At 37.9% G+C, this 26,132-nt stretch overlaps 1 protein-coding gene across 2 annotated transcripts in view; it reads right to left on the reverse strand.

Annotated features, from left to right (window-relative positions):
• Positions 1-2,885: 2,885 nt before the first annotated feature.
• The window catches only part of KIF5B (kinesin family member 5B), a 25,883-nt gene continuing 2,636 nt past the window's right edge, over positions 2,886-26,132 (reverse strand). Inside the window, exons 4-25 of one of the 2 annotated variants that reach the window (XM_031059302.1) lie at positions 26,056-26,104; positions 25,701-25,756; positions 25,503-25,590; positions 23,978-24,102; positions 22,454-22,558; positions 21,913-22,058; positions 20,290-20,438; positions 18,747-18,940; positions 17,746-17,814; positions 16,453-16,659; positions 14,597-14,740; positions 13,752-13,937; positions 12,770-12,887; positions 12,363-12,424; positions 12,143-12,252; positions 11,865-11,966; positions 9,786-9,846; positions 9,613-9,684; positions 9,344-9,448; positions 8,624-8,840; positions 6,809-6,938; positions 2,886-5,429 (exon numbers count right to left, since the gene is read on the reverse strand). In XM_031059302.1, the coding sequence (XP_030915162.1) occupies positions 5,423-5,429; positions 6,809-6,938; positions 8,624-8,840; positions 9,344-9,448; positions 9,613-9,684; positions 9,786-9,846; positions 11,865-11,966; positions 12,143-12,252; positions 12,363-12,424; positions 12,770-12,887; positions 13,752-13,937; positions 14,597-14,740; positions 16,453-16,659; positions 17,746-17,814; positions 18,747-18,940; positions 20,290-20,438; positions 21,913-22,058; positions 22,454-22,558; positions 23,978-24,102; positions 25,503-25,590; positions 25,701-25,756; positions 26,056-26,104 (2,502 nt within the window). In that variant the 3' untranslated portion in view covers positions 2,886-5,422. Of the gene's footprint in view, positions 5,430-6,808; positions 6,939-8,623; positions 8,841-9,343; positions 9,449-9,612; positions 9,685-9,785; positions 9,847-11,864; positions 11,967-12,142; positions 12,253-12,362; positions 12,425-12,769; positions 12,888-13,751; positions 13,941-14,596; positions 14,741-16,452; positions 16,660-17,745; positions 17,815-18,746; positions 18,941-20,289; positions 20,439-21,912; positions 22,059-22,453; positions 22,559-23,977; positions 24,103-25,502; positions 25,591-25,700; positions 25,757-26,055; positions 26,105-26,132 lie in introns of both variants that reach the window. The other variant, XM_031059300.1, reaches the window with a different exon arrangement.

Below are 26,132 nucleotides of genomic sequence, written 5' to 3' on the forward strand. Positions count from 1 at the left end.
CTGTCCCTCACTAGCTCGGCACCGCTGGAACTTCAGCCCCGGCTGGACAATTCTGGGTTTAGTGTCCCGAGCAGTGAGATAACAAGAGCGGCTCACACTTTGCAGGCTCATCAACAAAACAGTCATTTGCCGGGCAGGGAGGATGACAGCCCTGGCAGTGGAGGAACTCATCATTCGACCTGAAGACAGGCTGAACCTCAGACCTAGAGAGTGTCACAGACCAAACTCAAAACCTTTATTACTCCACCACAGCCTGGCCTGAATTCCTTCTTCTCCATGACCTGTGGCTCAGTTCCTCTCCTGTTGTGTAACCCTGAGCACACGGCCTCATGTCTGAGAGGAAATCAGACCCGGAGGAGCAGCAATACCAGTATGTTTCAGGAGGAGCAGCAATACCAGTACCTTCCAGGAAAAGCTCGTCCTTCCCCCAGCACAGGGACAAGTCACTCACACCCGAGGTGGGCAAAGGGGGGCTCTGCAGCCTGAAGGGGAAGGGCGGCAGGGGCTGAGCCTGGTGGTGACAGGACCAGGACTCTTCCCGCGTGTGAGCAGCAGGAGCTGCGCTGCCTCTGCAAGCCACGCCACCACCAAGCGTGAGAGGACATCCTCTCCTACAGGAGCAGCAGGAAAGAAGCTGACCCTGCTGCCGCCCCCGCAAACCAGCCCCGGGCACTGCGGTGACCAGGCTGCTGCAGCGCAGAAAGGCTCGCAGAGCTGTGGCTGAAACGAGTCTTCCTGGGCAGCAGACAAAGCTCTGTCCTGGTTTCTGCTGAAGGGTATTTCCTGCAGTAAAAGCATTCAAAGAATCATTTACACCCTCTCAGGGAAGATCATTACAAAACATCCTCCAAATACTCGCTTGTTTATCGGATGATGAGTGATCGCTTAAAACATCTGTCCCGGCAGCACAACACGCCCCTGGCCGTGGAACTGGGCCTGCTGATGAAGGCGATAAGCAAACAGGATAACGCCCGACATTTACACTTTGCTGAGCTAATTTACCTTTATTTTTAATGCTGCTCCTGACAAAAGCAAAATCAAGAATCCACCGAAAGAGCAATTGGCTTCACAGGTATCTTCAATGCTCTGTTATAAGCTGTGAAGTGTATTTGTCTCCAACTATAGGAGACAATTTAGCTGACTTGCAGGACGGGGGTTTTCAGGCATTTTCTCCTCACAACAGGAGCTGTGGAAATAGCTCTCTAACACACACCCGGGGGCACCTCCGAGTTATTTCCACGCCCAGTTTCGTGGATTCAGGAACGCGGAGAATGCGGGTTATGCTGCCCTCCTTGCTGCAGGTATATATCAACACTTCCCTCGGTACCGGAGGTGGAGACACTCGATGGATTTAGCTCTGTTCCAGAACACCGCCGTGCCCACACCATGCAGAGCACAGCCTGCAGGACATCACTGGGCGCAGATATGCCACACCATGCTGTGCAACGCCTCAGCTTTCCCTTCATCACCGTTAGTCTCTTTACTTTCCTTTTCAAATGCAAATAGGCTAAACAGGCTCTTTTCTTTTGTCCTATATTTTCCTTCTTCAAGTAACTCTTCTGCCCCTTACCCCGGACAGCGCAACTGACTGACCGGTACCCTCCCCTTCAGCTTTGGCAGTGAAACACTCCAAGGAGTCGGCGGCTCAAACTGCCCTGCCCGCATTGCCCCCAGCAAGGGCTGGGTAAAAATAAAACAATGAACAGTGCGGAGTTCAGGAAGACTCAGAACTCCCCAGGCAAAAACTCTGACGTACCCATCAGTCCTCAGTGATCATCATCCAGAGGTGTTTCCTTCGTCATTTAGTGAGGGTTTATTATTTCCTTAATACGTACTTAAGTGGCAGTTTTGCACATAGCACATGTTAAATAGTGATTCATTTTGACACTTCCTAAACGGGTGTTACAACTCCTCGGTGCATTCAAGGGGGAAGGACCTAGGCCAGCCAATGAATTCCTTACCAGTTTGACAGTGCAGGTAACCACAGCTTTCCCCTGGCAGAGATGCAGTCATATTTTTTGCTCACTTCCGAAAGTGATTTTGGACCATTCCATTGCTCATAAGAAACTTCAGAGTGAAAGATTTCCTTTCCTTTCTGAGCATCCCTTCGTGGTTGTCTGCAATAAAGAGGTCTGAGTTGATCATCCTCTAGCAGATTCAGAGATTTATTCAAAAGGGAGCTCTGTGACTGAGCCATCTTCTGTTAACAGGGCACACTAGGAAATATTTTACAGTCTAGATCAGCTCACTGCTGAACAGTTTTACAGATGCAATTTCTCCCTCCTGAGATCTTTGCTTTTACAGTAACTGTACTGGCAGACTTAAATCATTACCTACTTTCGGCTTTATATATATATGTATATATTTATAGATCAAAGCTATACATCTAGCTAAATCTTTTTCTGTGGAAATTATCCAGAAGTTGTTTGCAAAACCTTGCATAACCACACTGCTACATAAAAAACATCAGTTCAATAGCACTAAGAAAAAGCAGAATCAGCTTTACAGATACTGGTAAAGAAAATGAGTCCTTGGAAAGGAAAAGAAGCCTACAAAAGTCTAGATGGCACAGAAATACTGGAAATTGATGAATCCAGCTCAACCAGAATGAGGGGTCACCAAATCAGCAGTTTAAGTTTAAGAAAAGAGAAGTTCACAAAGCAAGTGGTAACTCATGGTAATTCCTTTCCAACCAAGTTTACATGGATTCTGGAAACAACTGTCCAAGCCTGTGGATAAAAAGAGAGCTTTGAGCACCACCATACAGACAAGTGACGCCATACTCAGGAGAGCCCCAAGCACAACACAACACACCTGGAGAAGTTGTTGCATCACCACATTTGAGCCCTTGTAGTGATAATAAATGGAATAAATGCACAAAGAAGTTCAAAGATTTTTCTCCTCTTTATTTAAACACAAATACATTTACAGCATGCAGGTAAGTTAAAACTATATGGCGTCTTCCCCAAACCAATTGTTTTAATGCATCTTAAGTGTACTGAAGTTAAATCAGATTCCACAGGTAGACTTGTCCTCATGTCAAATTTAGAGTTACACACAGTAGTGAGTCAGCATTTAAATTATGTAAATAATTTAGTTGTTCACCAGAAATAAATATTATTTCACCAAGTTCCTATCCTAAACCATCTTTTAAAAATATGATCTAGAGGAACATAAAAATAAGAACCACTCAAAAACTGCAAGTTGAAAATAGCAGTGTTGAACATTCCCTGTATAGACTGAATACTTTCATTTACAAAATACAGTAATTTTCCTGTCTGGCTGACCTATGACAGCCAAACCAGAAAGCACAGAAAGTTGTGTGGTTTTTTTCATTTTTTACATTTTAAGAGGCAGTTCTTGGTAAACTTCATAAAAGGTTTAAAATAAAAAAAAGAAGTTTAAATACAAAAAGGTGATGTATACTGAGCTACACACTAGTTCCTATTTAATCTAATTTTTTAAACACAGCAATTTTCAGCACCAAAACCCATGACAATTACCTACAGGAATGAAACCCCCATTCACAGGCATGAGAAAAAATCCTGCTTCATTTGAGTGTGTTGTTTTGTTTTTATGATTGCACATTGACAGATGAAGGCCTGAAAACCTGTGGTTAACATTGAGAAAGATAATGGACAGTGCTGATTCCATGATGAGAAATTTAATTCAAAATATTTTGTTGTTTATTTTTTCCCTCATTATGCTGCCTTCAACTGTGCTTTAAAACAACTGCAAGTTTGGAGTGTTCGGCGGCCTTAGTGAAGAAAACTGTCTTAAAAGCTGAGAACTCCAAAACAGTGGTATTTCCAACTGATACACTCAACCTTTAAAAATCAAACTACTAAAAATTCAGACTACTGTAGATATAGAAAAAAAGTGGTTCAAGGTCTAAAATTGGACTATACTCCATCATAATATAAATATTTTGCCTATTTTAAAATATAAAAATTGAAAGTGATTTGCTGTCTGAACAGTCACAGAGTTTCTACTGTTTTCACAATAACTGAATACCCAGCAAAAAACTCAAGCCAGAACAAAAAGTTGTATCAACCAGGTCTGAAAAACTCATTGCATTCTTCCAGCAACACTAAGTTTCTTCTTTCTTAAAGACCTGGTAACTAGCTAGTTTCTATACAGAAGAAGGCTGTCCTAAAAATTATAGTGGCTAAACCTTATTAATAAGTTAAGTAAATTATACTATAAAACTTTAAACCCTGGATTCAGCTCAGTGAGAGTACCAGAGCTCAAAACAAACAAAACAAAACAAAAAAATCAAAACCCCACGTTTTGTTTTGTTAGCCACTTTACAGGACTTTATTGCAAAGAGAAGAAAAATATTCAACAACTACTACTTTGGACATTTCATATACCTACTTACAAATGAATTACAAATACAATTCAGGGTAGCACTTTATTTTATTGTTATTTTAAACACATGCCTCTGGCATTTCTGGATACATCAGTTTTAAAAAGTTGTGTCCTTTATTTATGTATCTGAATTCATTGGCCTGTGGCTGAAAAAGGCTTTTTAAATTGAAAATTAAAATTTTCGTCAAGAATTCCAGTACTGTATGTAGTGGAATATGAAGTTACAGTTTAGATTGCCCTCATTTCACTATTACAAAATAGTGAAAGTGAAGCATCACAGATACAGACAAATGGACAGACAGGCTCATCAGAATGAAGCAGAATGTTTTCACTCCACCAGACCATACTGTGTGCAGAACCAGGAACAGGACAGATGGGATAATCCATTGCCAAAGTCTTGTAAACTCAGGTTTGCTCTTATTTCTGTACAGTATTTAACTCTAAGTCACCCTGTGGCCGGGCACTGGGTGAGGTAACAGTTACAGAGCCCTGTTCTCACCCAACTCTTTAGGTCGGCAGTGCCTTGAGGCAGCCGTGTCAGCTTCAGGATCCTCACACTGTCCAAACACAGTTAGCTCCAATGCAGCATTCCAAAAGAACACTGTAATGCAGAGTGCTGCCCTAATTCAGTGGGACATGTAGTGTTATGCGAAGTGATAAAAATGAAAGTATACTTAAACACTGTTGCACATTCCCTAAGACAATAAGATGTACACAAATTAAGCTAGAAAATTCGAACTAAGATTTTTCTCAACGTACATTCAGCTTGGCACAGTGCAGACTAAATTTAAGACATGAAAGACAAACTGTGTAATAAGCAGAGCTACACTTTAAGTAACATGTCATTTTTCAAGACGCCAAAATTGCACTCTAGTTGGTTTTTTTTGGGAATCAGTTAGCAGAATTTGTAGAAGGGGGAAGAGCTGTACAGGCCTGGTATAATTTATACAATTTTCAAAAAATAATCCTACAGTCCCCAAAAGGAGAGATTATTGTCATGGAATGACTCCCTCTACACAATATCCAATCTTCCTCATGCTGCATTTACTTTTCAGCAACTGTAAATGAAAAAAAAAATCACAGAGTTAAGACAAAAAAGAAAAGTTATTTACATTTACAGTAGACCATATCACTATTTACATGGCTTTTAAGAGCCCAGTTCTTAAACCACTCAGATAAGTGCTAATAAAAAACCCACTTTAAACCCACAGCACACAAAGCATTTAAGCAATGCTGTTTGCTACCAACGATTTTACAGCACCACAAACTGACTGGGCATGCAATTTGGACTGCAATAATGGAATAAGCATTACAGACAGAAACCACTTAGAGCCCAGTTCCATTTCCCACGACTGTTGCTGCTATTCCTGGCTAGTGGCAATTCCTTGGTCATTCAAGGCAAATGTTATTCAAGGCTGAAGTACCCATCAGCTCAACCTCTTATTTACCAAGAGACATTTCTGAACAGAACCAGGTCCCTTGACTAGTACTACAGCCCTGTTTTCTCTGAATTGGAGAGAAAGCTTGGAAAAGTCAGTTAGCAAATGAAAAAACCAAACAGAAACAACATTCACATAAGCTGTTCTGGAGCCTTTCATTAGAGGAGCACCCAGATTTCAAGCACCCCACCCCATTTTAGATGTATTTCAAACTGAAGATGTAGAAAATTAACTAAGGGAATGTCTACAAGACATTTATAGACACATTCAAAAGTGGAGATAACAACAGGGAATATAAAGTATAGCATTACTGTTAGGTGAACAACAGATCAACCAACTATAAAGCAGATATTAATTAAAAAGAGAGATGATTCTGTAAAGCAACTTAAGCGTATTAAATACCATGGAACAAGTAATTACTTTGGAGATTAGAGATGTTTTAAAGTAAGTGTACATTTAATTTCAATTACTGTAACTGTATTTTAGCTAGGCTAACATTTTAAGTTTACTGGATAAGGACATGAATTCTTCTGTTAAATAATTCCAAATCACTGACACACAAAGCAGAGCACAAAAACAGTAAGAAAAGTAAATAAATAACATGTAAAAATATGGGAAATTTTATATCATCATCAAATGTTTTCCTGAAGAAAATTGTATTCTAAAAAATAATAGCAAGCCAAAAGAATTTAAAATATCCAATCCTTTCTCAAACAGTGGCTACTGTCTTTGACTGGTAACCATCTCCAACTGATTGTTTCCACATTTTGTTCTACTCCTGCAGAACACCATCAGAATTACCATTTTACAGCAAACACGCTTTAGAAGGAAAGCAGCAGCATCTTTAGTCAGGTGTACATTATACCATTCCACTGGCTATAAAAAGGAGGAGCTAACCTGACTATTTGAGTGACTTTATGCCACAGAATGAACTGTAATAAACCTAACACAAAGTAGTTTGATCACACATGTTACAAAAAGCTACAGGACAAACTTACACTTTGTCTTGCCGTCCACCTCCGCGCAGCACAACTGGCTGGCTGTTCTGAGTGAACGCACCTCCACCGCGAATTGCACTTGGATGAGTTGGAGAAGCTGCTGGATGCTGGCCAGGGCGGATAGGCTTAGCTGCACGACAAGAAATGGGACTTACAAATATACACATGACAGCATCTTGGATTATTCAAATTTACTGATATCATTAGCCAAACGCAACAGTCACAACTGAATGCACTTTGAATAAGAAAACAAGTTTAGAGGATGGCATTGTGAGAACGTAACAGATTAGTGTCAACTACAACAAACCCTGGAGAATAGACAAGGTTTTGCTTTTACTGTTCCCTGTTAAAGCTTGCAAAGCTTCTGATAAGGATTATCTTCACAAGAATTATCTGCGCCACCTAATGTATTACCTTCTATGAATCCTTTTTTTTTGGCAATAAGAACTGAAATAAGACACAACACTAAGACAGCTTCCTGAGAGTTATGTATCAGTAAGGAATCATACTTGTTGTCCTTCTCACATCTACTTATTGATAAAGTCACTAGTTTCTCTCTCTGCAGGTGGTTCTGTGTACCAATACTGCACAGATAACACTGCTTCATCAACCTACCACCATATTAAAAAAAACTTGCTCTATAGCCAAAGTAAAAATCCAGCCATTCGACAGGTTCATAAGCTGCATACACTTAATAAACTGTATTTTCAATCAGTTTTGCACTTAACTCTTAACAGAACACACATAATGTATGTGTAGGACTTCACAAAGTTCTGTCATATTAAAGAGAAGCACTTAAAATTTCAGCAGGCAAAAAAGAACCTACAGGCAGCAGCTGCAGCAGAGAAACACTTCTCAATTACTGCCTTATAGGAAACTGATCTCCAGGAAGACATGACTAGTTCATCTAGACATTTAATCACAAAAGGCTGTGTACCTCAGGTGAGCTCACTAGAGAATTGTTTGCTTTCTTGGAGACCATTTGAGAGAAAATTAAGACATAAAAGCACCCGTCTGCAAGCTGCCACTACATGTGATCACGAAATTTTAACTATTTTGCAACAGCTCTTTGCAGATCTGCAGAATATGAGCAACATTTAACTGCAACACTCATTTTAGTCACATTAACAATTAAGAGAAGTGTATTGATGACTGAAGTCCTTCAGTTCTACAGCTGTAGTGTAATGTGCAGAGTTAAGTTCTCCTCAGGTCACACACCTTCTGCAGAGTAATGGCAGGTGGAAGAGTAAAGGAATATGACTATTTTGCCTCCACCTTCCCACCCATTTTTCTGTTATTTTCCCCTAGAGAGGGCTGTGGATAGTCTATGTTTTGGAACAAAGAACTGAAAATGTAATTAAGGATATTTGGATATTGTGGGTTTCTGTCTGCTCCTCTGCCCCTTAAGATCAGGTCAATTTTTTTGTTATTGTCGTTGAAGGCAATGGCTTAATCTCTCTTGTTTCCTTGAAATACCTATTTAGTCTTAGAAATTGGAATGGAATTGGAATCATCTAAGAGATTAAGACTCACATGCAGTGTACTGTTTCTTCTAGGAAATATAACACGTTCAGGCTAGAAATCTAGATTGGTAAGCCTTTTCCAAAGTCAAATAAAATAAATAAAAAGGCAAACAACCATAAAGTACCACCTCCACACACAGTCTGTTAACCAAAATATAACTCACAGTAGAAAGTAGATCACATTGGTATGTGCAGTTTCAATGAGGGCTGAAAGATGCACATATACACAAAAACAAAACAAAACAAAAGTAGGAGAGATGAAGCTTTGGGGGGCAGGGGATTCTTTACTCACCAATTTGTGCCGAATGTCCTCTTCTGGCCATATTCTTGGATCTCACAGCTTCCTTTATACGATCTACTTCTTGCTGGTAGCGCTTGCGGTCACGAGAAGCGTTCTCTTTGGCCTCCTTCAGGGCAGACTCCAAAGCTTTAACCCTTTCAGCTGTAGCTCTGAGTCTCTTCTCCAGTTTAGGAAGTTCGCAGCGCAGATCAGCATTATCACGTACCAGCTACAAAGCCAGAAGTGATTATTTTTGTGGTATCTCCCTTCATAGGGAGAGCTAACCAAACACCCTCCTCACCCCTAAGGAGGCAAAGCAGTAGGCTTACTATATTAACTTTGCTTAAGCTTTTAGTAAATCTGTGGAGGTCAGTGACATTGAGACTGTCATTTGCAAAATCAGTTACTGTGGAAGAACCTGCTACCCAACAGAGGCACCTCTTCCATCTGAGACAGGCAAGCAGCCCTCAGACTCATATACGCAGTCTAAACACAAACCCGCATCCTCTTCTGTTTAAATGCAGCTATTTTATTATACACCCACATGTACTTAAAACAGCTAATTTATTTATGTTACAAAATAATAGACTAAAGTTTTCCTGTATCAAGAGACACACTTAAGATGTAGAAGTATTTACTTATAAAACTTATTTTATGACCAACAGACAGTTGCTTCTGTAATAATGGATGTGGAGTAGTTCCATTAAAATTTGAAATGAAATTTCACTGTACCTGCTTGTGAACTTTTGTAAGCTGTTCAAGATTATTCTCAAGGAAGGAAATCTTCTGTTTCTGTGCAGCACTGCCTCCTGTATCATCTGAGTCGATCTCAGCACTCTGCAGGGGGAGGGAGACAGGAGGCTGAGTACAAATCTGAATTTGCAAATTAAGACCAAGCGATAAAAATTAAAGCAGATAAACATCAGTTCCTAACTTAGTTCTAAACTGAAATTCATGCAGCATTCTCAGAAACAACAAGTTTTACTACAGCACCACATTACCTTTTTCACTCTAGTAGCCAGATCTTGAACAAACAGCTTCCGAAGATTGTGAAGAGTCTGAAGTTCTTTTGCCTGCAGTTAAGGACAAGAAATTAACAAAACAACCCAAACAAACTCTGAAAGAAAAAAGACAAATATAGACATTTGCTTTGGAATATATTCTGACTACTTACCACAGTCTCTTCCAAACCCTTTAAATCTTGCCTTGCTTGTTCCCGTCTGTCCTGCATAACCCTAAAAGAGAATAAATTGTTCCTGAAATATCCTAGAAAAATTAGAAATTTTCTTTTAGAGGACTACAGTAATTAACACTCTATGGTACAAAAAAAAAAGTATTTTGGTTGAAGTCTTAAATTAAAGATGTAACCAACAGGTGACACTTAGAAATCTGTATGGCATGGGGGTGGTGGGATTGGGGGAGTTGCAAAAGGAAAAGAGGAATGTACTTTTAATATTGAATACAAACAAGTACATTCAGATACATAAATTATAAAAGTTTATAGAATAGTAAAAGACAACTCTCATAGTCCACTTAGGAGTGAATATTTGGGGAGATCTTATTCTACAAATGTTCTTAGCTGTGACCAGCTGAGATGATAAGTATCATGTGGCAGATTAAAAATTTTCTCTTTGTTTTCTTTAACACCTCACTCTCAACACATTGGCAAAACCAGCATCAAAAACAACAATGTCAGTGTACAGGAATAGAACCTGATGATTATCTGTGTAAAGAGCTGCTCTCTTGACAGTTACTGTGAAAGCATTTTCTGCACAGGAAATGCTCTTTCTCAGAACTGTAAGTCAGTGCAGTTAACAAGATGACAGAAAACAGGAAAGGAATGTGGATGTTTCTTTTTATGACCTGAGATTAGAATATAAAGTGAAAAAAATCAAGCATTCCTGTTAAGTAGTTAAAAAAACTTCTTTTCCTCTTGGAATTTCTCCTCACTCAGTCAGTTTCACTACTAGCTCACAGTTAAATGACCAAACATTTGATCTAATAAAATATTCTAAATAATGCAACTATCCTATCCATTTTCCAGGATAAATAGTTCCACGCATCTCCTACAATTTCAAATGGAAAAAATTAAAGTGAATAATCTGTATTGTTCCTGGTCTGTCATTTGCCATGCACATTTATGACATTCAGCAGAAAACAACTGGATTCAAAAAGTCTGGGGGAGGACACAGAATACAATTTTTAGAACTTCTTTGCAAATCTTTTGAAGAGGAATGTTCCTCTACAGCAGATGCTTTAAAGTGGTCAGTGCTAGATGTAGCTGAGCCTACAAACTGAAATAGAAAGCAATAATGTGGGATGTATAAATCTTACAAGAAAATCTATTGCAGTTAATGTAAGTTTTGTAATCATTGGGGCAGATAGATAAATCAAAATAAGATGGAATCACAAGACCACAGTACTGTTAAAACTTTAGTCAGTTAAACAGCACAAACAAACAAACAAACAAACAAACAAAAACAAAAGCAAGCATTGCTTCTTGGTTACCAGCACAGATCAGTCAGGTCCCTCTGATTACTTCAAATACCATTATAAAAACCTCTGAAAACCACATTATGTTTTAAACATAGCCAAAAAGAACTTTTGAAAGAGTACTTTTAAGTATAATGTATTTTTAACTTCTGTAAAGATAAATTTGTATGCACCAGGAAGGGGTTACAACTGATACACTTAGAAAGATTTCCAGGAGCCTTAAGTCAGATTTCTAGAAGCTGAGAACTCTTTTCAAGTTTGACTTGGATAGTACCTGCAAGTAGAATGTAATTCCACTTTTCCACTAACTTTCGAGTCTCTAATTCACTAACACATTGTATTTAGTTAATCAATGAAGCATGCAACTGTTTAATTTTAAGCATAAACCAATTAGAGCCACCTAACAAGTCAAATCACATAGGAACCATAAAAACATTAAGGGAACACAAGAACCACAAAAAGAGTAAGGGGAATTGTTAGAAGACTCCTGTATTCTTACAGAATGCAATACTCAGCTGCAAATTGAAAAGTTAATTACTCCAATCCATAGCATAATAACAAAAAAACAATTGTGGCCTTCATATCTTTCATAATTTTACTCCCTATTTTAAGTATTTATGCAGTGCAAAGGTTCTAAAAAAGTATTGTATGCTCTTTACAAGGATACTATAAAGTGAGAGGCACTGCAACTGGATCACTAGTTCTAGAGTAAGTGTCCCCCCACACATTTGTTTCATGCATCACTTTTATTATCACTCACGTAAGCTCATGAAGTTTTCTGCTTTTCTCCTGATCAGTCGCTTTCAGCTTCTCATGCTCGACTCTCAGACGTTCCTGTTCAAGCATCATCTTCTGGTTTTGGCTGAACACAAAGTAAATATTTTATCAGCTGAAACTCTTAGCCCATTCAGTAACAAAATGGAAGACAGAAGGACAGTTCTGGAGGAAACTCTTACCACTTCCTCCCACTGTACTGTGCTTCTGTACTTGCCCAGTCCAGAGACATTTGGCACTACTAAAATAAAGACAAGTACTTACTCTTGAAGCTCAGTGATGAGCTTCTCTTTTGCATCAACTTCATCTCTCAGGCTACTGATTTGTTTCTGATGTGTCTCACGATGGCTCTGAATTTGCTGCTCCACAGCTTGCTATTAGAAAAAACCAGAACATATTAAATGCTCTGAGTTACTACCAGGCTTCACTCTGGGGGGATTTGGGTTGTTAGGGTTTTCTTTTTTAAGCAATGAAATTGACTTACCTTGACTTCATTTGCAGTTTGAACCTTATTTAAGTGCTCTTTCTCCATTTCATGGACCTTTTCTAGAAGGGATAGAGAACAAAAAACACAATTCAGCCAGGTATCTACACAATCACATGGATGATGGCATTGATTTCCCTTCCCTTGCCAACACCTTACAATTTGGTAGAAGTCCCCTCCCACCACCAAAATTAATTAAATTAGTAACATCTTTAATCCTATCAATAACAGTTCGTTCAAGCAGCAGACATATTTTACCATGGATTATTGCTACATGTTCAGTAGCAAAAAGCCTTTCTATAGCTCTGCCTTTCAACCTAAATAGAAAAGAGCAATTCCCACTTTATATTTATCACTATATTGTTAAAATGGTGGTGGTGGGTGGGGTGTAGGGAGGCAAGTCCTACCCTGTGCTCGGAGTTGAACTAATTCTTCATTAAGGGAATCCACAGATTCTTCCAGCTGCCTCTTTTTCTGTTCCACATTCTGAAGATATTCAGTCAGCGACTTGATCTTGGCTTCATGCTTGTGGAATGAAAAGATTCATTTGCTTTGGAACTAGGTACCATGGAATTACATCTGCATAAATGGTTCATACTTATTTTTTACACAACAAGTAACCTCATCTCAAAACAAAAATGGTGCCAGCTAGACTCTTAGAAGAATATGACTACTCAAGTAGATCTGTAATGCAGCCTTTAAGACAATGTCTTTATTCTGGGTTGGAATGAAATACATTTTTGGCTGGGAGATGTTTTGAATGTTAAATACTAACAGAGGCAAGAGAGGGCCACTGTATTTAGAAGACTGCCCTGAAATGTGCATCTCCTGATTTTAAAAGAGATGATTATCTATATGAAAACCAATATACAGAAATATTAAACTGAGTATCTAGATTACAGTTTTCAGAAGTGTTAGAATTCACATTACTTATCTTTTCTAACAATCACATTAAAACAGCCTTTCTCACATTAGAACTAAATTTAATCTGCTATACAAACCTCTTGGAATTTTACTCTGCTATTACTTCTCCCACTTCCAGCCTGGGGCATTAGCAGGCAGAGTGCCCACTAGCCACTGCTTTTGTAAGACTTGCATTTGTAAAGAATCCTGTGATGGAGAACACACAGGCTCCAGTATTTAATACAAGTGCTACAAAAGCATTAGCAGGCTACAGATAAATTGCAGGAATTCTGACTTCCTGCCATGCACAATTACTTAGAAGCATCCAATCTGATGACAGTACTAAGAAAACAGCTGAGTCTTATGGCTGTTCACTCACAGTGTGCTTTGTTAGGTGCCAAAAAAACCCTGCAACTTGTTTTTTTCCCTAATAGGGTAATGAATTGAATTTATATAAAACACTGTGCACTGTAGAGAAATATTTACCTGTGAGATCCGGAGCTGGCAGGCAGCCAACTCCTTTTCATTTTCTTCCATTTTCTTATTGCTTTCAGCTTGTGTGCCTTCTAACTGTTTGCAACGTTTCACCATTGTTTTCACTTCTGATTTCATTTTGCTAATGTACAGCCTTGCAACTGTGAATTCCTCATCTATCATGCCAGTTCCCTCAGGCTGCTGAAAAGGGTGGAATTGCACATTTAGGAAGCTCACATAACAAAAGTGAACTAACAGTGCACTGGAGCATCTTAATCAGCCTCAACTGATAACCACAGAACTTAAAGTAAAACAAAACCCCCAAACTTACATTTTGGTATTTAAGTTTACTGATTGATTATTTAGAAGTTGCAAAGACACTAAGTTGCTTGAAGAAGTAAATACAATTCACAATTTATTTCTAATACTGCTCAGAATGACTTAACGCAAGTCATCCTTGCCCTATAGCCATCTTCTAGACTTATCTGTTATTTCATGTCCTCATGCCATTTTTACTGTAAGTGTCATCCTGATTGTCACACTGTAAGTCAGTATTAGATTTCTAAGACAATGCTGTTGATTATGACCACTTCATACAGCAGTTTGATAACAGGAATGAGAACACTGCTTCAGAAAAAAATCATGCATGCTCTTCCTTGTCTACGCATAATCAAATTCTGTCTGGGACCTGATTAAGTCACAACACAAGCAATGGAGAAGCTTATGCCCAAATTATTAATATAGATGAAGCTTCCTGTGGTGGTAATTTTTACCATACTAAGAAAATGCCCCCACCTATCCACAATGCATGTGGTGTTTAATACATGGCATTGAAGACAGCAGTGATTAACTCTTACCTTGACATCATTATTTCCTACTGCAATTCCAATCTCTGCAAGATCCTTTAGTAAGGAGGCCATCATTTCTGTTGCTCGTTTCTTCTGATGGTTGGTCATTTCTTTAAGTTTCTGAAGCTCTGCATCTATACTGGCTAAAGTGACCTATAGTAAAAGAAGGTACCCTTGATTAAACAAAACACACTCGTTCTTGGAACTAGTGCCATACTATTTACAGAGAACCAGCATTTCTTCTGAAAGAGCTAACAGCTACTGGGGACAGAGACCTTCGACTCACAAAATCTTAAAATTCTGCAGCAAAATTAGTGTTAACACTGTGAAACAGCATTTAGAGTTATATACAATTAAATATTGCAGGGAATCACATTTATAGAAAAAGAGTAAATGGACAGCAAGTCAAACACTTTCCACCATATTTTCGTAAATTAAAACAATTTCACCTCTATCTGCAGAGCTCTTAACTCTTCCCTACCTGCAAATCCAAAAATGAGAATGCTCTTCCAGTACTGACATTTCATAAGCTCAACACTTATTCTTGAGTGCTTTTTCAGCTGGTTTGAGCTGCTGTGGTTGTAGCGGCTGCAGCTCAGCAGCTTGCATGCTCAAGAGCCTGCCATTAGTCTGCATCTCAGGCAGAGATGCCAAAGGAGGTTACTGCATGGGTTAGCAGTGCCAGATTGGGATGCCTTAATTTTATGACACCTCTGAACAGTTGCTTTCTTGCAGATTGAGTTATTCATGACACTCAGTGGATGTTAGTTATAACATCTACAATCAGTACCTATAACTAAAAACTACATCAATAAAGTAAACAAGAAAAAAAAAACACATCAAAAAACCAAACCATACACTTCCAAATCATACACACACAGCAAGCCTACTCCAACAGACTTCAAATGCTGCTCATAAGACTCTGACTTTCATAATTCTCTGACTTTTGGCCAATCTTTAAGTGATGTAAGTTACCAGTTCAGAACACTCAGAAGATTAAAAAGAAGTTTCATGATCTTGTGAACTTCAATGACATCACTAGTGCTCTCCCATGTCAAATCTTACTAACTGAAAACTGGAAGACAGCCAATAGAAGACTCAGACCCTCTTATCTTCGAGAAGAGTGAGACTTGTGTCATTGATATTGTCATGTCTGCAATGCCAGCAAACATGCTGATCCTTTCCAGTACTTCGAATTTTAGGACAGTAGGTAGAGTATCAACTGCTTAAAACTGATTGAGGTCTGCCAAATAACTGGCTACCAAAACTGCCAGTTCAGAAACTTTGCAGGGATGTAAGGAGGTGCATGGTAGCCTGTGAGACTGATGCTGCATCTGTATCTTAACAAGGGTTATCTTGTGGAACATGTCTCCAACTACTCCTTTCAGAAAGTAAACCAAACTGCTTATTTTTGAAGGCATCAAGGTAAGTATCTCACATTCCAAACACACAGCAGGCAAACACACATTCCTTTTAAGAAAAACTGCAGCATGCTCACTGCAACTTCAAGATTGGAAAAAGCAGATTCTTAAGTCAGGATTTTCCCAACTGCACCAGAAAGGCAAACAACACCAGCATGTAATGAAAATTTTAAGTTTTGACATCTAGGATATTTCTGAAAACTCTGCAGGTAGTAAAATGTCACAGGCACTAAAAAGACAAGCACTATCAAGGTCAATAATCACCATACATTTTTTCTTAAGTTTACAGGTTTTAGATTATCATTCCCTGCAAAAATGAAGTAAGTTTTAGACTTAGGATCTCATTTTCCCTTGTGAAACATTTTCAAATGACTTTAAAAACTACAGGTAAGGCAAGAAAGTCACACTGAAGATTGTCAGTAATTTCTTATCCCAATTTCATACCGATTTTTGATTGAGTTCATCACTAAGCAGTTCATATTCCTTTGCCTTATCTTCTACTTCCTGAGACTTCTGATCATAGTTGACAGCTAATTCTTCAAGGGCTTGTAGCACCTCTTTCACTTCCTCTTTAGAAGCATCATTTTCAGCCTGAAGGCGATTCAACTCTGCTTGCAGGTTGTCTTGGTCCCGTCTGGTTGATGCCAGAAGCTGCAACATTGGTAGAGGTTTAATAAAATAGAATAATAAATAATCATGAAGAAAATTCCACACATCTTGAATTTTATTAATGCTTTTAGTTGTACAATAGCTTATATCTACATTCCTATTAACTAGCTTCATGCAATAAGGATACCAAGAATATAATCAACAACTAAATTCACAATCTATATTCACAGTTCTTAAAGTTTCTAAATATCCTAAAAATGGAAGTGATTACAAATGAAGACATATAGGAGTAGCAACTAGAAATGCACATGGAATATTGCAAGTTCTCAAAAAAGCCACTGAACACTACTCATGAGTCTGGAGTTATCAATAGTCTAGGGACTAAACTTCAGCATTTTAACATTGTTAGCTGCTGAAGAATAACTAGACAAAGGGTACAATTGCTAAACAAGCAGATTTATTTATTTAAATTAGATTCAACAGTAGCTCCAACTTCCCTAGTCCTTAGGCCATTTCCTTCTGAATATGCACACAAAGATCACTTTTTTACGTTTGTGCTATAGAGAAATAATTTTTCTAATATTTTGGCTAAATGAAATTTTCATTATTAATAGGAATTTCCCCTCATGAATTTATATCCCTGGCAACATGTGCATACAAATAATTTGAATATTCTAGCAAGTATGGTGTGTATTAACACACAGATACTTCCTTTTTCATTATGGGCCAATAAATTCCCCTTCTCTCCCTTCCCTCTCTGTACAGCAACTGGCCAGAAGGAAACCTTAGAACAGATTTCTTACATTAAATCAAGTTACCTTCAGTTTTGACAACCTGCTAATTCTGCATAGGGAAGACAACTGTCTTTGCATAAAATACTTCAATTTTTTCAATCTTCATGGATACTTAACATCCAAGTAAAGCTGGTTTAAGTTTGGCCATCAGCACCGTGTAGGTGGGAGGAAGGAACAGGCAGAGCATTTAGATCAGGCATAGAAGAGAACTATTGTGCAGCAGTAAGCTTTCATTCTACTCCCTGGTCATAAACTGTGACCCATTCCAAATACCACCAATTTCTTTAATGGAAAGACAATGAAAATAAAATATAGATGCAAGAGCAAAACTCACCTCTTCCTGATCCAACATTTGTGTCTTCAGTTTTTCTACTAGCTGACTCTGCTGATTAATTTCTTCATCCTGTAGTTGAAATAAGACTGTGTTCATTAAACTGACAAATACCACTCAGAAAAAACTAATCTACAAGACAGCAGACATTAGGTATCTAACTTTTCTCTATTCCAAGATAATTACACAAAAAAGCAGTAAAAGTAAAAAACAATTATTTTCACTGGTTGATTCATTAGGCTCTTAACCTGGCATGTATGTGTAATACACCATCTTTCAGAGACAAAAGTCTTATACCTGTGCTTTTGCAAGCCTTCTCCAAGTTGTTCTAATTTCTAAATTAATTGTTAATTAAAATATTTTTTTATTCAAATACAGTACTATTGCTTAAATTTGAGGTTATTTATTTCAAATAAAACATCCAAAACATGAAAAGAAAAAAATGTTGCCTTCCAATTACTCATTTTACCACATCCATTGTTTTCCAACTAACAAACGATACTCCTTTAGCACCAGGTAAGGCAACTCTGATTTCTCTTAATCAGAATTAAGAGGAAGCACTATCACCAAATACTTAAACAAGCTGAGCTAACAAATGAATACTGGCAAATTAAACACAGAATCACAAATAACCTGAGCTGGAAGGGACCCATCAGGATCAACAAGCCCAACTCTCAGCCCCGTGCAGGACACCCTGAGAGTCACACCCTGTGTCCCAGAGCATTGTCCAAAGGCTTCTGGAACTCTGTCAAGTTTGGTGCTGTGACTACTTCCCTGGGGAACCTGTTCCAGTGCTCAACCTCCCTCTGGATGAAGGACCTTTTCTAATATCCAACCTAAACCTCCCCTGACACAACTTCAGGCCATTTCCTCAAGTCAGAAGAGTGAAGAGATCTGTAACTGCCCCTTGGCTTCTCCTCCTGAGAATGCTGAAGACATATTATACAAAAATATAGATCAAGACATATTTTCAAGAGCTCTTACATTAAGTAAGAATGGCATACCTTGTCATCCAGTTGTTTGTAAAGTTTGGCAATTTCTTCCTCACATTTCCTTCTCTCAGCATCAGTGAAATTGCCAGTTACTCCAATTGTAGTAGCTGGTTTATCATTAATAACAGTAATATCCTTGTCCACTGCAAAAGCTTCTAAGTTGGCCTTCTCCTTGTCAAACTGTTCATCAACTGGTACAGTCTCCCCTTAAAAGTAACCTTAATTTTAGTATAGTTAGCCATGACATATTTCCCACAAAATTACCCTTGAGAAGTATTATGTATTTCCTACTAACAGTTTTACATAGTTAATAAGCAGTTGAGTTCAGCTGATTACTTGGCAAAAAAAAAGACGACTAGATCATCCAAACTATTTCCTGCTTACCACAAAACATCGTATTTCACCCAGTTACTCTGCTATGAGCTCCAAACTACACATCAAACCTTATCTTCTGGAAAGTCACCTAACTTTCCCAGAAGACATAAAACTCTCTCTCTCCCTTGGCACTGTTTTACTAGGTAGCCACATTTACTTTTACATTGCTCTGCTTCTAATGTAAAATCTTTTCAGTTACACTTCTATCCTTTTATGTTCATAGAGATTTTTCTCTATGAGAACACTTTAACTTCAGAGAGAAGAAGACAGAACATACCAAGGCACTTTTCTAGTAAATTAAACTATATTTCTTAGTGCTTTATTCAAAACATTTCTTGCAGTCCTTGGAAGGTATAGGTTTTTTCCAACACTCCAGTATCTCATGTTAAGTATAGTTCTTTCAGAATATTTACATTTCAGGTGTGGCCTCATACCAGCTCTATGAAACAGTAAAAAAACCCCAACAAAAACAAACAAACAAAAAACCCCCTACATCCTACCAAACCTATTTCAGCAAACCCATTTTTTCCAGATTTGTATCAGGATGTGGTGCAGTTGTCAGATTTCAAAATCACCTTCTACAGCTGCAAAACTCCAGAGTATATCTGCATGACCTATGTTCTCTTTTCCTGAATTTATGGCTTCACTATTAACTTGCAATTTGCCAGCCATTGGAACTGATAAGTTAATCATTCAGGAAGAATTAACAGGCACATATTTGGTACTGTCAGCAACTTTGGGGTTTGGGTGGGTTTTTTGCCTACTCATATGCTTGAGTTTTAAAGGAGGGCAAGATCTTTTAATATTGTTTTGAATCACAAAACCAAAACAGAGGAAACATTTTACTTAATTTCTGCACTTACAAATAAAATCAGTTTTTTGTCCCCCAAAATAATTTTTTTTACAATGTAAATAACTCTAGCCCTGCTAGAAAACTAAGTGTTGAACAATCTAACAGGAATACACTTTCAGACATTTTTGTCATAACATGATTATTAGAAATTATTTCAGTTGCAATAAAGTGAAAAATATCATGCTCCAAAGCTGACTTACTCCTACAGCTTTACGTCCTTATTACTGCTTTGCATAGTGCTCTTAGCCATTTCTGGTAGCCTGAATACTACTCAGTGTGTGTTGTCTTGCCTGAAGTTTGCAGAATAATAATAAAACTGCTTCTCACCGTTCCTCCATCTGTTGAGCTCATTTTCCAGCCACTGTATGGTGTTACGCAGAGTCTTGTTTTTCTCTTTTTCCTTCTCATACTTTTTCTTCCACTGTTCTGCAGTGAGCTCCACATTGACACAGACCGTGTTCTTAATGGTCTTTGCTCTAGACAGAGAAAGCAAAAAGCTCTGAAACTTCTATTTTAAAGAAAGGAATTAAAGGTTACTAAATAACATGTTCACACATCACTAGTGAAAACAAATATTCCCATATCTTTCAAAACCTTATTTCTATTCCTTGTCAAGTTACTAATCTTTCAATTGGATTGACACAACTGTCAAAGGACAGAGCAACACAACTTTTGGAAAGCTGAGAAATCTCCAGCTGACTGAGTTGGAAAAATTAAGCTGCATACCTTCATCTGAAAGAATTGAGGTCAGGACAGTTGTACACAGTTTTGAACAAAGGACAGTAACCTTCATCTAGCAAACACTGTCCAATGGAGAGGACACTTCTAGCATGCAAACCATCTGGTTTATCTAAGAAACAGCTCAATTCAACAAAAAGCAAAATCTTAGGGACACATTACTACTAAAATAGATATGCTTTTCTACTATGTTATATGAATACTATATAGACTTCAGTTACTACAGCTGAGAGCTTCAGCATAAATTTGATATCCCTAGGAAGTTGAATTATTATACTGGACTAACTGTAGTGGCTGAGACAGGAATGCACTCTGTTAACTCCTGAAAACATCAAGAGCACAAGGCAGTGAAACTACATAGCTGCAGCTGGAAGACACTTTCCAGTAGCTCATTCACGGAATGATAAAAGGAAAAGACCTCCTCCCTTCTAAAAGGAAACCCAAAACCTCCACTGCTGCAGAATGCAGTCACTACTCCATTCTAACTATTCATATTCTGCCAGATTTCTAATCTGGTCTATTTTCAATAATACAAAATGAAAATATTGGTCTTCTCAGAGAAGACCAGTAGGAAACCGTCTTGTTGGACTGAAGTGGCAGAGGTACACTAACATCAAAGACCAGATGGACTAGCAAAACATTGACTGGTTTTGGAATGTACTCCACTAAATGGTGTGATTCAATCTAGTGGTCAGGAACTGGAGTATAACAAAGCAGCAACAATAATACAGTGGTAAAGAAAAACTACCTAACAAAGTATCTAATTGGAAATGAGTGTGTATAAATTCAGTTACAAATGACACAGGAATTCACAAGAATAATTTCAAAGTTTACTGGAGTGTTAGATACAGACTAGAGAACAGGCTCTCCTGGCAAATAAAGGATTCAACTTACCAGGGAAGAGCTCCTTCCTACCTACTTTAGGGAGGGCAGGGGACAGGGAAGTACTTATAGCCCTTGAAGTTTATACATTAAACCACAATTTGAACTAAATTATATGCTTTTCCTGAAAATACAATCTTCAGGATCCTGGCTGGTTTAAGGATTTATATATATGTTAAGAGACAAGACAGATCACAACACTTAGGCATGTATACACTGAATAATTACAGAAAGAAAGTAAACATTCTAATTAATTTGGTTCAAGAATCTTAATAGAGCAACTTACTTATTTCTCATTGTGCATTTATTCCTATTAAGTCACGTACTCACCTTTGGCCAAACAGAAGAGTAGATTTAGTTTCAGATTCATTGTAAGAAGATGGAGAACAGCAAATAACAATAGTGGTTCTGCAATTACCCCCTAGTGAATCTTGAAGGATTCTGGTCATTTTGCTATCACGATATGGAACATAGGTCTATCAAGGAAGAGGTTAAATGATCAGTCACGGGTTTTCAGACACATTTAATTTGCTGAAATATGAACTACACTTTTGCTAGGTATGACCTAATTAGAAAGATATTAAATTCTACTTTAATTCATTAATCAAAAGACTGAAGATGCATGGGATGACAAAATTGTATTTCTATGTTTGGCAACCTTTACAGCACAAGGAAACTTTCAGTATGGTGCTCAGGTCCCTCAGCATTAAATGTAACTTATTAATCTTTACTGTCAATACAGTACAAGAGTAATGGCCACCTGCAATGCACTGGCTCATATCACTGAGACTGGTAAGAATTTCTGCACGCTGCATTCAGAGATGCAAGCTTTTAACCTTTAAGTAAAAAAAAGACAAAAGAGAACACTTACACTGCTTTCAGCCAGGGCTGAGATGACATTTCCAAGAGCAGACAAAGACTTGTTGATGTTCTTGGCCTCATCCAGCACAGCACCTTCTGCTCCAGTTTTACTAACCTGTATAATATTTCAGGACATTACTAAATGCATCTTCAAAACATACCTTCAAAATTTAAGAGAAAACTTATGTAATTTCCCCACTTATAAGTCAGTCACCCTGACTTTATGAGGTACACATAAGCCAACTCTTAGTCAGACTTTCCCCAATTCATTATCAATTTCTCATTCAAAACTCAGTGTCCGAAGACATTTCACATGTTTTTAACTGAAGTGAATATTCTCTCTGCAAAGTACACCTTTTTGTAGCAGATAAATGTATAGTTAATAACTTCTGTCAAATTAACAACTTCAGAAGTTTTTTTAAGTCTGTGAAAAAGATTAATTCCTTAAAAGTAAATAAGCATTATGAAAAGTTTGTCCTTAAAATCAAACTACCTCTCTCCTTTAAAAACCCTAACAAAACAAACCATAAAATCCAAACCACATACCACTACTACCCCTGGAAAATACAGCAGAAAATCTTCACAAGCATAAATTGTGAGAACAGATTTTAGAGGCAGAATCTGACCTACATGGGTGCTCTAGGAGCTTAAGTATGTAGCAGAAACAGGAAAAAATCTGACCTGATGCCATTCTATCTACCTTGCCTCTTTTGTCTCTAGGGCTGAATTTGACTTACAGTTCTATAACCCTCCCTTTAGTATTTCCACCCAGCTGTGGCCATGACTACAATGAAACAATTCTACCTTCCTGTGTATAAACCAATGCAAGGCATTAGAAAACTCCATGCATTTCGAAGGGACTGGGGAAATGCACCAATGTAAAGCTTGAAACAAACACTGATAGGAACTACAAAGAAAGGAGACCTGCAACCCGGCTCTTTTCTTTAAAAGAAAAAAAAGACTCTGACTAAAGAAACACATTTCAAAATAAATACAGGATCAGAGACAACAATAAGGTCATAGAACAATGATGTAAGGAAAAGCAACAGCAAGCCTGGAGGTAAAGATGGGGATAAACTCAGAAGCAAAGATGAAAAGAATGTCAGAAATCCAGCTTTCAGAAGACTAATTACAGTATATATTTCCTTCTCTGCTTTAAGCTACTGATATAGGAAAGCAAGCTGCCAACCAATGTTAATCAGATTTTCAGATTAAGAAACTTGGTATCACTACATAAGAAAATCCAGATATTCCACAACCATAAAACTTGATTCCTGTACCTGGCTAACCCACACATCTCAGATACTGAAACTGAACTTTACCCTCTTTCCCCTCCCTAGTCTAGATTTACAAATCCTGACTTGCAGAAATGTGGATCAGCTTAAAGCATCTAACAGCTAAGCCAGCCTAGGATTCAGAAACCATATTTCAACATCAAAATTGACACACCTCAGAGATGACAACTGAACCATGTAAAATACTTGACTGTAAAGAAAAACATTGTTTCAGAGCAGAAAGAGAAACTTATAATTACCTTCTCACTACCTGCCAAGTCCACAAGGTAAAGCTTTCCACTTAGTTTCTGTTCTGTTTGAGTATTCTCTTGTTTTACATTAATAAGAAAAATACTATGACTTCGGGAGCTGTGTTCATTCATATCTATAATTAAAAATAAACACATCAAAAAGATCTGTACAATCAGTCTCACTTAAAACAACACCTCCCCACAGTGCAGCAAGAGATCCAAAGCTAATGAAGCTGGATAGTGTAATCTCTCAATGACAGCAGATCTAGAGGCAGCAAAACCAATGGTATCATTTAATTGGGTAAGAAAGATCCAGTTTTCCCTTGGGCTCCTATTAATATCATATAAGTTCACTCATCAGGTTTGCTAGCATGTCAACCATGGATTTCACACATTAATTTACTTTATTAGAACAGAAAGTATTATTTAGTTCTTGATAGGTGAGTCTTTTGAAGACTTCCAGTGTACTCCATTTTATCCTTCTCTTGAAAATTTTAACTGGCCATAGCCTTTCATCCCTGTCTTGTATTGCCCCCTCTGCTGTGAAACATTAAGAGAAAACAAGAGTGTTGAATTTAAAGTATTATTTTAATCCAGTAACAAAATTTAATCTGAATGAGAACATCTGGCCATTTCTTCTTCCTTTTAAGTATACATCCCTCACAGTTCTAAAAGTACCAGCTTACTGATGTTAAAGAAGCACAGAACACAAAATAATATTCTATCCAAATTTTCTGAGTGCAGTCCCCACTTGAACCTTTTTACTTAGGAGCAATGAAGCAAAACCACAAGACTGAAACATTCCTTAAAAGGAACATATTATTTTTGTTTTTGATCCTTAACCTAAGAAATGAGAAGAAAACGCTTCTATTTTCTTAATCACTGTAGAATCTCTTCCCGAATAAAGAACTAAACACAGGAAGATTGTGAAATATCCTGAAATTTGCTCTGAGACTTCTGACAGTCACCTCAGTTGCTAAGAACTCAAGTCTTACTCTGCATGCACCTACATCTTCCCTTGCCATCTAACCCCTCTGTCCTTTCCAAATCCTGCTTTTTGTGGGAATTTGGAGACCTATGGCATGGCTCCTTGCAACTTAGTTGCATGCTAGAGCCGAAAATACTGGGATGCTGTTCAAATCTACAGCAGGTCTGAATTCTGATCAGCTGCTCTTGGAATATGCAACAGAATGATCAAACTGTGGATGACCCACACTTAAGAGATTTCTAGGTTAATTGAAACAAATTCCACAAACTGGGATTCTGCACTATTCCTAAAGCAGAACTACACCTTTTTGTCCAGCGATACACAGTTCCTCACTGATGACTTACTTTCTCCTTTCAATCCCAGTCTAAGCAACATGATCTAACCAGAAATGAACTGAAATACTTGTTTATGAAACACATACTGAAACTGCTTATGCCAGACCATTTCAAACACCTGAATTATTTAGCTCACTATCTGTGCCTCCCCTCCTTTTTTAAGGCATACAAATAGACAAATCACTAAAAGGAAACAGAAGAGGATACTTACTTGTAACTGCTACGTGTCGATTTGATTTTCCTTCATCTATAGTATCCATAACTTCTTCTGGACTACATACAAACCGCTCTGTGCAACCCTTTGGAAAAAAAAGGGGGATTGTGAAAAATAACACCACATAAACAAGGCACGAGTAAGTGGTGCACACTAGAGGAGTGCAACATGAAAATACATCAGACTGATGCTCACCTTTACATAGGGAACTCTATTTTTGTCCTCATGAACAGAAAGATTGGTCTTTGAAACTGGAAGAGAAAACATTCCAAAGCTAAGGCAAAACTGAATGAGAGCACTGCATACAATGCATGCCCAAGTCATAGATGTTACCTCTCAGCAACATCTGACAAAAACTTAACATACAAGAAAGCACCACCACTGCAGCTTTAGTAATATCATATAGATGAGCTCCATGCTTTCCTATTATGATGTACCCTTATCATGCAAAGTTATTAGCATAATGAATACTTAAGTAACATAAGGGGCTTTTTACTATGTCTCTCCAGAATAATTTATTTTATATGTTCGATACAAATAAAAGTCTTACCATCCAAAAGGTCCCTTATTTTATCCAAGTATATTTCAAAATATGACACCTAGAAGTAAGAAGAGGAAAAGAGATAT

Source organism: Geospiza fortis, unplaced genomic scaffold (assembly GCF_000277835.1).
Source record: "Geospiza fortis unplaced genomic scaffold, GeoFor_1.0 scaffold75, whole genome shotgun sequence".
NCBI classification, from domain to species: Eukaryota; Metazoa; Chordata; class Aves; order Passeriformes; family Thraupidae; genus Geospiza; species Geospiza fortis.